Below are 12,792 nucleotides of genomic sequence, written 5' to 3'. Positions count from 1 at the left end.
GAAGTGGCATGCAGTAGATAAGCTGGATGGAGGAACCGAAGAGAGATGGCTGGAGTGCTATGTGATAAGATGGTGCCAGTCAATCTAAAGGGAAAAATCTACAGGACAGCGGTGAGACCATCTATGATGCTATGGAAACTGTGGCCCTGAGGAAAAATAACATCAGCAGGATGGAGGTAGCAGAGATGAGAATGCTCAGGTCGATGTGTGGTGTGCCCAGAAAGGATCATCTGAGAAATGACTATGTAAGGAGAATGTTGAAAATTACAAACTTAGGAGCGAAGACACAGGAGACATGGTTGAGATGGTGTGACCATATGATGAGGAGGGAGGACGAGTATGTATGAAGAAACGTTATGCAGATAGATATGCAGGGGAGGAGGAAGCATGGGTGGCCAAAGAAGAAATGGAGAAAGATTGAGGAGGAGGACCTGAAGATGAAGAACTTGGATGTGGTTACAGCCCAAGACAGGAGGATGTGGAGAAGACCCATTAACAAATCTAATTAAGTGAGATAGGCTGCAGAAGAAGAAGTAAGTTTCACTAGCCTGAAACATTATATTTCAAATTTGAGATTATTATGATCACATTTAAAAATATCTCAATCAACTCAGTCTATAAACCACCAGAAGAAACTTTTTCCTTCCCTGACATCCTACTCAATAATAATGCATACATGACTAATGTTGTATTAGGTGACTTAACAGCCATAGTGTTAACTGGGGTTACACAAAATCCAACGAAGATGGAGAACTAGTTGAAAAATGGGCTGAAAACCTTTCTCTAAACCTGATACATAATCCAAAACTCCCTGCATCTTTCAACAGTGGCAGATGGAAGCAAGGCTATATCCCTGACCTCATATTTGTTAGCTCAAAAATATCCAACATCTGTGTTAAAAAGGTTTTAAATCCGATTCCATATACTCAACATAGACCTATGTTGAGTATATGGAATGCTTCAATTCAACCCAGCAATTATGCCTAACACAGTCCCTTACAGACGACGATTTAATTTCCAAAAAGCAATAATAAATTTAGTTTAATCCTTTATTCAAGTGTGAGCAAACAAAGTTTGCACCTGAAAGTATCTTCAGGACAGGGTTAAGGTGGTACAACACCAGGGCAACAAGTTGCCCTGGTGTTGTACAATGCTCACACTTGGATAAAGGATTAAACTAATTTTATTATACTCTAACCAAGTGAAAAATAAACTTTCAACATCTTTTCTCTAAATCCAGAGTAAATTATTAAAAAAGGGTGGCACACCAATTGGCAATTCCTATAGGTAGAGATGACCTGCTAATGCTTCTGCCTGATATCTCCACTTGGGCCTGGCTCCCACTGAAGAGACCTCAATAAAGGTCGAAACTAGTCTGGGTAGTGGCCCTTCCCTTAATGCATAACATTAGAAATATCTGCAAGGAGATGTGTTTTGCATTATAGGAGATACTGAGATAGGAGTGTTGGTAGCTTGCTCCACCTTTGCAACGAGTTGCCCTGGTGTTGTACCACCTTAACCCAGTCCTGAAGATACTTTCAGGCGCAAACTTTGTTTGCTCACACTTGGATAAAGGATTAAACTAATTTTATTATACTCTAACCAAGTGAAAAATAAACTTTCAACATCTTTCTCTAAATCCAGAGTAAATTATTAAAAAAGGGTGGCACACCAATTGGCAATTCCTATAGGTAGAGATGACCTGCTAATGCTTCTGCCTGATATCTCCACTTGGGCCTGGCTCCCACTGAAGAGACCTCAATAAAGGTCGAAACTAGTCTGGGTAGTGGCCCTTCCCTTAATGCATAACATTAGACATATCCGCAATGAGATGTGTTTTGCATTATAGGAGATACTGAGATAGGAGTGTTGGTATCTTGCTCCACCTTTGCAACGAGTTGCCCTGGTGTTGTACCACCTTAACCCAGTCCTGAAGATACTTTCAGGCGCAAACTTTGTTTGCTCACACTTGGATAAAGGATTAAACTAAATTTATTATACTCTAACCAAGTGAAAAATAAACTTTCAACATCTTTTCCAAAAAGCAAATTGGAAGGGATTCATGGAAGATCTTGATCGCTCCATAGAACAAGTCCCTCCAAACCCTCAAGAGTATCCTGAATTCATAAAAATACTGAGGAAAATCTCCACCAAACACATCCCCCGAGGATGCCGCACAAACTACATTCTAGGCCTTTCCTGTGACATACAAGCCTAGTATGTTGATTACTTACAACTTTACGACACCAACCCCTTCTCAGAAATGACTATCCAAGGAGGAGAAAACTTATGCTCCAATATGGCAGAGGAAAGGCATTCCTCATGGAAAAAAGAAATAAAGCCTTTGATATGACCCATAGTAGTAGAAAGGCATGGAACTTTATCAACAGAATTAGGAAGGATTTCACTAAGCCATATGAGCATCTGCAGATAACAGCTAATCAAATTGCTCACCAGCTGCTGCTGAATAGAAAATTCACTAAAAAAGCACACAAAAAAATAAGATACTTAGAACCCTAAGTGGGGAACAAAATATGATTAACTCAGATTCCACCATCACTGAATTCACACTGCCATAAACTACTAAAACCTAGAAAATCTGCAGGCCTTGATGATGTCTGTAATCCACAGATTAAACATTTTGGAACCAGGACTAAAGAGTGGTTATTAAACCTATACAACACTTGCCTCAGAACCCTAACGATACCAACTATCTGGAGGCATGCCAAAGTGGTGGCCTTTCTGAAACCAGGGAAAACTCCAACAGAAGCAAAAAATTACACACCTATATCACTACTCAGCAACCTCTTTAAACTCTATGAATGACTAATTTTGAATAGGCTACACCCCTAATCGAACCACACATTATTGCTGAGCAGGCTGGCTTTAGACCAGGCAAATCCTGCACATCACAAATTCTTAACCTCACTCAATATATAGAAAATGGTTATGAGCAAAAACTAGCCACAGGAGCAGTCTTTGTAGACCTAACTGCAGCATATGATACCATAAACCATCTCACACTCAGAAATAAAATATATAGCATAACTAGAGACTATCGCCTTGTCCTTCTGATCCAGTCACTCTTGGAAAACAGATGCTTTTAAGTGGACCTGGGGGGTTGGAAGAGCCGCTGGCACCTCCAAAAAAATGGCCTCCCCGAGGGAAGTGTGTTATCACCATTACTTTTCAATATCTACATCAATGATCTCCCCATTCTTCCAGGAACTAGAAAATTTTATCTATGCTGATGACCTTGCCATAGCTATTCAGTCAAAAATTTCAAGTCCATTGAAACTACTCTATCACTTACCTTAACTAGTCTAACAACATACTATACCAGCAATCAACTAAAACCAAACCCCCTTGAAAACCCAGACTGGTTTTTTCCACCTTAACAATAAGGTGGAAAAAGTCAACAGGAAGGTACAGATTTCTTGGGAAGGCTCTAATATAGAACATTCCTGAAACCCAATCTACCTCAGTGTGACTCTTGATCGCCCCCTCTCATATAAAACCCATATAGAAAAAACAAAGGCAAAAGTGAATGCAAGAAACAACATACTAAGAAAGCTTGCCTCCTCCAAATGGGGGGGGGGTGCAGACTGTTAAGTTCTGAATTTAACTGAAAATTAATTAATTTATGTTTCCTTCAGACTTAACATGCGTTTGCAATTTTGAACATATATTGACATATCAGATGTGCTAAATTACTTGTGACTTACCAGAAACATTACTAAATTGAGGTCATTTATCCATAATTCATGTTGTAGTATAAATATTGTGAATTGTTTGTGATTTAAGCTATGTTACTTTTGTGTAAATGCTTGTAAATTTGCTGGGAGACTAGCTAATCGGATTAGGTACAGATGGCCAGAAGCTGAACACGTGAAACAAGTACGCATGCACCGAGTATGGCAAGTACGAAGTCCCCCCCCCCACACACACACACTCAAATCGAAAAGCATGCTAGGGGAGAGTGTGGCACTACGTACTGGGAGACGTAGGGTGACTCACGCAAAGGGGGAGGGGAAAAGCTATGACATGGAAAGAAAGGATGGCGCACGATTTAAAAAGGGTAGCAGCGCCTAAGAGATGGCTTTTTGGTCACTTTTCGTTTGGTTTTGGACCCTCCTTATGGCACCTTCTCGCCCCATGCTTCAACGAGGTCATCGAGACAAAGACTGAAGAAGCATGCCATGATGTTCATGAAAGCTTGCCGGTCAACGTTTAGCCCAGTTAGATGGCAGTTTCTGATTCCCCAGGAAATAGCTGAGCCATGTTGAACCAGTTGATGAGAAAACAACGGGCAATTACTTTTGGCGCTGGAGATATGTCCTGTCCGACCACCAGTGGAACACCTCAGTTAATATAGAATGACCCAGGAATCAAGAAGAAAAATTTCAGTCATGATGAATGAGATGGCCAAGAATAATGCCCCAGCAAATGGTAATGTAAACCCTATTTTTTGTTAAGTAACTGTGTTAAGTAACGGAATTTATGAAGGACAAGAATTACCAGAGGAGTTTAGAAGATCAATTTTTATCCCCATTCCAAAAAAGATGGGAGTTTTAGACTGTAACAATTTTAGAACGATAAGTCTTATAACTTGCACAGCAAAAATTCTGGTGCAAATAATTTTAGAGAGAATTAGGAATAAAATAGAAAAAGAAATGAATGAGGAACAGTTTGGATTCAGAACCAACAGAGGAACTAGAGAGGCTATAACTTGTCTAAGAATTATTGGGGAGAAAACACTAAACCATGGTGGAAAGTTGTTTTGGGGATTTCTAGATTTTGAAATGGCATTTGATACAGTGAAACATGAAAGGCTTTTTGACATTCTAGAAAATACTGATAGTGACTCTTATGACTTGGAAATTTTATAGATTATATTGGTCACAAATAGCGTCAGTATGTGTAAATGGAGAGGAAACAGGAGAATTCCCGGTGGAGAGAGAGAGGAGTCAGACAAGGCTGCAAGTTATCACCATTATTGTTTAACTTTTATAGTGAACAAATGTTTAGAGAGGCACTTGAGGATGTAGAAGAAGGAATAAAAATAAACGGAAGAATCATTAATAACAAGATATGCGGATGATGTAGTGGTGATGGCAGAAAGTGAAAATGGGTTACAACAAATTATTCAAAGAATTGAAAACTCTTGTAAAGAGTATGGACTAAGAATTAACACAAAAAATACCAAGATAATGGGTAGAAAAATAGGAGATAATGTAAAAATAAGATGTGGAGGAAAGATTTCAATATTTAGGTAGCTGGATCTCAGAAAAAGGAACTTCAGAGTTGGACATTAGAAATAGAATAGGCAAAGCTAAATCGGCATTTATGGAAATGAAGAGAATTTTAATAAACAAGAACACTAAAATAGGCGTTAGAATTGGAATAGTTAAAGCAACAGTTTGGAGTATTGCAAGTTATGGAAATAAGTCATGGACACTCAGAAAGAGAGATATGGAAAGAATTAATGCATTGGAAATGTGGTGTTATAGAAAGATGGTAAAGATTAGCTATACAGAAAGAATATCAAATCCAGAAGTTTTAAGACGAGTTGGGATGGAAAGAACACTGCTAAAGAATATTATGCAAAGAAAGACCAGATTTGCAGGACATATTCTGAGAGGTTCTTCGGGACACCTGACAAGACTATATTACAAGGGAAAGTTGAGGGGGAGAGAAGACGTGGAAGACCAACTAGAGTGGTTTAATGACATCGTGGAATGGACTGGTTTAAGAATGATGGAAGCGACAGACAGAGAGAAATGGAGAAGAGCTGCTCATCTGCTGCAACCTGCTTGCTAGAGGATGCTACCGGATGACGACGAACTGTGTTATGGGAGAAAGCTTGTAAATTTAGGAAGGACATTAAGCATTTTTTTTGAGGTTATTAATTATGCTAAAGACTTTAGAGATAGTTAGTTTTTGGAGTAGTGATAACATATGAATTTTTGAAGGAATTAGTGCAGAAGCACGTGGAGGTTTCTTGTGATTTGATAAGTGAATAATCCTTGGCCTTGAAATGTATATAAGAGCATGGCTGTTCATAGATAGAATTGCATACTTGAATTGATGTGTGTTGCATGCTATGAGAAATTTAGAAGGTTTTGATTATTATATTCATTCTTTGATATTAGTGAAATTATATGTCAGTATCTATTTATAATGTGTAAATGTCTGAATTGAAATTAAATGTTCTTTTCTTTAAGCTTAACTAGTGACTTGCCTGATTTTATATTTCTATTGCACCTTCTCATAAAATTCAAACCACAGAGGGAGATAAATTGTTAGGGAGGCTACAATTGCAAAATAAGCTTAAGTGATTTAAGATAGTGTACTAAACTGAGTACTGGTTCCTTGATTTTGCACTGTTCGATAATCTAGGATTCAGGGTGGCGCAGTATAATAGAAATTTTCCCTAAATCCGAAGAAGGAATCAGAACCAGTGCTGAAACAAAGGGGATCGGCATTGTCTAGTAGTAACCGCTTTATCTTCAAATTCCAGGTGCACCATTCTTAAGAGTGGATAACGGCCCTGAGTGAATCTTAAGACAGATAGAAAGATAGAGCATATTATTTAGATGGAACTAAGCTAGCGAGATTTAAGAAAAGAAATAAATAAAATAATATTTAAAGAAACTAAGTAAAAGTAATTAAAGTAAAACAAATAAATTAATTAAACACATATTTAACAAGACCCTAGCACACTGAGATTTTCTGCCTTGGCCCTTTGCTATTCTTCTGAGGAATATGCCTGCCCAGTATGGTCCATATCCTGCCATGCTGAAAAACTTGATCCAGCATTGAATGAAAGCTGCCGCATAATTACAGGATGCCTGAAACCAACACCACTAAAAGACCTGTATACTTTGGCTGGTACTGCATCCCCTTCAATTCGAAGATCTGCATTCTCAGCTGACCCACTATTCGACCAGACAGCAGTGCCCCAAAGACTAAGATCCTGACATTGCTTCCTGGCAACTGTTGAACCACCTACCAACCTCCCAGAGACAAGACTTCAACAATGGCTTGTACTATACCCTGAAAATAATACTGGTATTCCAACAGCTGAACATCTTCCACGTGGTGCCCACTTGGAGTGGAATACTTGGAAAAGCTTCAACAGACTTCGAATGACAGGATGCTGCAAACAAAACCTCATCAAATGGGGCTAACTCACTGGCCCAGACAATTGTGTGGGACAACCCAGTGCATGGAACACCTTCTTTCTTGTCCCTTTCTTCCATCGCCTTGCACAAAAGAGGAGCTTATATCCTGCACAGAAAGAGCAGTTGATTGTGCAAGATACTGGAGGAACATCTGACCATATTTATTGTATCTAAGTTACATACATTTTCCTTTTTTTTTTTTTTTCATATTTAATTATTATTCCCTGTATAATTCATCTACCAAATCTAAGCTGATCTCATTGTAATGTATCCTAATTTGTTGTAAATCATGTTGTACCACTTACATACTGCTGTACTACTTGTGTTTGGATACGAAATAAATTATATTTCAAATTGACCAAGTTCAAAGAATTTGAGGTGAAGTGTTGAGTTACCTCTCCAAAAACTGAGTGATCTACAAGATAACTCTAAATCTCACTGAGTGACCAAAAATCACTACTAAACTCACCATCAAACTATTGGTGGATCCACTAAGTGACAAAAAACTCATTCAACGCTCATGATGAACTTAACGTATGTCATAAATTTCAATTCATTGTAAGTGATCTCTCAGTGAGAGCATAATAAAATATTAATATTAAACTATAAGAGCTAAAAAGCTCAAATTTATCTTATATAACATATTATTATAGAAAATATATCAGATATATTTATATTCCATAGCAAAATTTGGAAACAAATGAAATGTAGAAATATTTTCTTACTTTGGAAAATTTACTGGAAAGAAAGCTTATAAGAAGGTTATGTTCTTATAAACTGTAATAAATTTTCAAAACTTTTAAGTTTTTTCTATATCTGGCTATAAAATAGGGATACTTAGGGAGAGTGAGCCTCCATAGCTCAGTCGGTATAGATGAAGCCCTTTGGTTGGAAAAACCTGGGTTCAATTCCAGTCCATAACATGAGGAACCATTATCATCTCTTTCAACTAAAGGTGAGTTATCCATCTCATATGGAGGGTTCTTTTCTCCTGGTAACTCGGGTTTTTCATTTGCACAGGCACATCTACAGACATCAATACATTTCCCCAAGCAGGCTCTGTGACGAGCCGTTTGGGATCAATTAGAGTCAGATTGTGAAAAATAGCAGACCCTGCACCAAGCAGGATGTAACACGAGGAAGAAAATACTTGGGAGAACAAAATTTTATTTTCTGTTTTTATGAAAGAAGATCCAAAAAGTCTTTCATTTTGGCAATGTAAAACAAACATAAATAGGATATATTAAAGTTACGTTATTATTTTGTAGTAGAATATATATATATATATATATACAGGCAGTCCCTGGGTTACAGAGGAGATACGTTCCCGAGAAAATCTTTAAGTCGGATTTATATGTAACTTGGATCTCTGATGAACAGTGCATATATGGTAATAATAATAACAACAACAATACTATAATGGCTCATATGTGACAATAATAATACAGTGTAATAATTTAATAATAATAATAATAATAATTATACCCCTGTTCTGTAATAATAAACTACAGAAACTATTGTACTCTTTCTTTTAATTCAAATAAAGTGGAAATAAACAGAAGGTAGGCTAACATTAATCAGAAGATGATGATGATGGAGATGGTACTGGAGAGGATGGAGTGGATGCTGGAGAATTAGGATTTGCATCAGTATCAGATTCTGGTGCTAGAGAGGATGGACCAGGTGCTGGAGAATCAGGATTTGATGCTGTTGCTGGAGAAGGAGAGGGGAGTTTATCACTGAAGTTGGTTTCTTGAAAAAGGTATCCACAGTTGTTTGCAGCCATTTTCGTTTTTTCATCATAATTGGCCTTTTAGCAGCTGATGCTCTCACTACCTGCACAGTACACCTTTGTAAGCCATTCAATGTTAGGATCTTGCTCCTCAAGCTCAGCAAATCCTGCTTCAACAAGATGAAAGGGTTCAGCTAATTATTTTGTCGTAACCTTTCTTGGTTCTGGATCTTCTGATTCATGTTCTTGTGTTTCTATCAGCTGCTTCTCTATATCCATAAGGTCTTCATTGGTTAATTCTTGTGAATGGGACTCTAGTAAGTCAATGACATCATTTTCATTTATGTCCAATTGCAGTGCATTGCCACTCTCCACTATAGCTTTTCTGGCTTTGGTAATGTCTTCTTCTGTGAAGCCATGAAAAATCATCACAGAATTGAGGGCACAGTTTGTTCCACACCACTTTCATAAAGTAAAGTTGCCAAAAGGAGTCTAATCCAGAGAATTTTAATAATAAGGTGTTGACACCTTTTGGCAACTGGTATATGGTATTATGACTTCTGCATTACCTCCACCTCAGTATCACCACCTCTGGGTCTGGCTCCCACTGATAGACATCAATAAAGGTCGAAACCGGTCTAGGTAGTGACCCTTTCCATAATGCATAGCATTATACATATCCACAAGGATATGTGCTTTCATTATTGGATACTAAGGCAAGTGATCAGAACTTATACCACCTTTACCACGAGCCGCCTAAGTCCTGAAAATACTTCAGGAGCAAACTTTGTTTGCTCACACTCAGATAAAGGATTAAACTAAACATATAATTGGTATTTCTACTTTTGTTTCCATTGCATTCACCGTTCTCTTCGCTGCAGGCTCACCTAGCTTGCAGTGGACTTTCGCTTTGGAAGCATGGTCATCAGGATAACACAGACTCACAAAATCGAATAAAAAAAATTAAATCGAAAGTGATACTGTGCATAAGCGACCATATAAACAATGAGATTAGCTGCTAGCATAAAGATGCTGCACCAATGAACCACTTAGGTAATGCAGGTTTGTTCATATGCGCAGAAGAAACCAGTTCCTGAATTATTAATTATCCTTATCGAGAGCCCGTTCGTAAGTACGGAGCACTGTAACTCAGGTCATCCATAACCCGGGGATCACCGTATATAGAAACTTTGAATATAAAAAGAGACAGCTAATGAGAATACAATCCTCGACATCAGAGTTGCTTAGTTGCACTAGTCAAAAAACTTTCCAAGTTTCTTAAGTAGTCACAAAATATGGATTGATCTTCTAATATTTTACAACACCGACATGAATACATTTAGGCCCTTTGATAATTATTCTTAAGGCCAGATTGCTGTCCATGTATGAAAAGCAGTAGCATTCACATCCAGGTCTTTCCAATGAAATAACATTTTTAATTAAGAATGTATGTCACAGAATGGTTGAGAAGACAGACTAGCCTACATCCTATCTCAGGGATTATGTCAGCCATCTGCTAAAATAATGGCAAACCTTGAGTCACAATATTGGACTCAGGGTTGCATTTTTTTGATTAACTAAACTGTTTAACTTTTTTTTTTTTTTTTTAAAGTTAGTTATCTTAAAATTACAAATATATTTAATTCTAATTAATATCTACACTGCGTGTATAAGACAAGAACCATTCTGATAAGTCAAAATATATGAAATTGTGAAATGCCACTGAATTCTGTGATCCTCACTGACTGATCATAACAAAAGTTAAGACGTGCATTGTACTGCAAGTTTGAGATTACAAGAGAATTTAATACACATTCTTTTTAATACAAACGCACCTATTTCAATAGTCTGCAAGTTTGAGATCACAAGAGAATTTAATACACATTCTTTTTAATACAAACGCACCTATTTCAATAAGTAATATTTTGCTGCTCCCATTTCTGAGAGTGAGAGAGAGAGAGAAAGAAGGAATTGAAAGCAATGTAGATGTTAACAATACTTAAAATGAGGTATAACAATCAGGATGAAATTTTCAGGAGGAGATAGAATCTTAAGTTATGACTTACCTATTTCCATGTACATGAGATGCACAAAATGCAAAACTGTAATGAATGAGAGTAGGATCAATCATAATTGATTTTTCAGCTCGGTCAAGAAGATCATGCAGATAACAAAGATGACGAAAACAACTTCTAACACCATATCTGGATGTATATTCATCTAATACAAACACCTGTCCAGGACTGAACCATCCCTAAAATGCAATACAAAAACAAAAACAGTGCATGCTTCAAAAATGAAATCTAATGAATAAAGTGAATTAATATAAACATGATCTACAATACTATGGAAAACCAGTACGCCATTTTTAAAAAGATAAATACTATTAAAAGGAAATAGAGAAATTAATTGAAAAGAAAGGAAATAGAGAAAAGATGTTGTTCATTTATGATAATATTTAGGCTAGTTGTCTTTGGTAAATGTGGCGGTCGAGTTTAGCTAGTCTAGAAAACGTGTTTTTAAAGTTAAATATAGTGTGGCTTTTTGTCAAAAATTGTGCTGCAATTGTGTATCGGTTAGAAACAAGTGTCCTTCAGTGGTATTATTGTTTAGAACTGTGTTGTATATATTGTGTTTTCACTGCCGTTTGTTTGTTTCACTATATCAACGTGTAAAGATGGCGTCCAACAAGAAACGTATGTCAGCGGCGCGCAGGACTTCTACTACTACAAGAAAGGCCGGCTCAGCGTTGGATTTTTCGCAATGGATGCGTTGCGGAAACTGCTATATGTATGCACCGAAAAATGTGAAGGATCTGTGGTCGGTCTGGCAAAATGAAAAGAACGAAAATGTCGACGTATGTGAGAAGTGTCGGGATAGGCTGGAGCGTTTAGGAATGGAAGCTGACATCGGGACCGTAGCGGAAGAACTTCGGCGGGAGTTTATGAAAATGAAAAACGACCTTCATCTTCTTCATGAGGAAGTGGAAGTGATCGGTAAGGAGATACTGGAAGTTAAAGCGGAGTTTAATGTGTTAAACAGAGAAATTAGGACTATAGAGATTACTTTAGCTGAAGTAACTAGAACAGGATTACATATGGGTGAGTCTTTGGTGAATGATTCAGTATGGGAGTGATTGGGAGTCAATATAATAAAACCACAAGTGGCCTAGAAGAAATGAGATGTAGTGAGAGTGGGGGGGTAAGTAATAGAGAGTTGAGTAATGAAGCTGGGAGAGTCATGCTGAATAGTGTAGAGAATGAGTCCATGAGTGTGGACTTGAATGAAGTTAAGAGTAGTAAAATATATGGTGATTCTATGATTAAGGGTATGGAGAGTGGTATGCATGAGGAGTGCTTGGCTGATGGGACAATAGAAAGAGTGGCTTTAGCAGTAAAGAGAGGGCATGAAGCAGACAAGATGATAGTTATGGTGGGTACGAATGACCTGAGAGGTAGTATAAATCGGGTAGGAAAAGATTTAAGAACATTATTAGATATTGTGAAGAGGAAAAGTGTCAATGGGAGAATAGTGTGTGTGCTGCCTCGTTTTGACAATTACGAGTTAAGTAGACGAGCAATGATAATGAATGATATGATTGCAAGAATGTGCAGAAAAAGAGGTCTGGAGTTTGTTGATGTTTGGAGTGTGTTTGAAGGAAAAAGGCAGTTGTATGCTAGAGATGGACTGCATCTTAACATGGAAGGACATAAGAGATTGAAGAAGTTATTGTTTTCTGAACAGGTTGAAGTTATTGGGCAGGGAAACTAATATTGAAAAGGTTGAGTGTAAGAGAGAGAAACTTTAGCACTGATTGTGTATTTATTGATCCTTATAGGCTGAATAAAATGCAGAAGAGAGGGGATAAAAATCGGC

General features: G+C 37.5%; 1 protein-coding gene across 3 annotated transcripts in view; it reads right to left on the bottom strand.

Annotated features, from left to right (window-relative positions):
* The window catches only part of Cadps (calcium-dependent secretion activator 1), a 1,213,340-nt gene that overhangs the window by 811,458 nt on the left and 389,090 nt on the right, over nucleotides 1-12,792 (bottom strand). For all 3 annotated transcript variants that reach the window (XM_090396519.1, XM_090396528.1, XM_090396537.1), the window contains one exon: nucleotides 10,983-11,170. In XM_090396519.1, the coding sequence (XP_090252645.1) occupies nucleotides 10,983-11,170 (188 nt within the window). The remainder of the gene's footprint in view (nucleotides 1-10,982; nucleotides 11,171-12,792) is intronic.

The sequence above is a fragment of the Typopeltis vanoorti genome, chromosome 1, assembly GCF_054136105.1.
Source record: "Typopeltis vanoorti isolate ZY-2024b chromosome 1, IOZ_Tvanoo_1.0, whole genome shotgun sequence".
Lineage (NCBI taxonomy): Eukaryota > Metazoa > Arthropoda > Arachnida > Uropygi > Thelyphonidae > Typopeltis > Typopeltis vanoorti.
The sequence above is the reverse complement of the archived record's forward strand: the minus strand, read 5'-3'. Positions and strand labels throughout refer to the sequence as shown.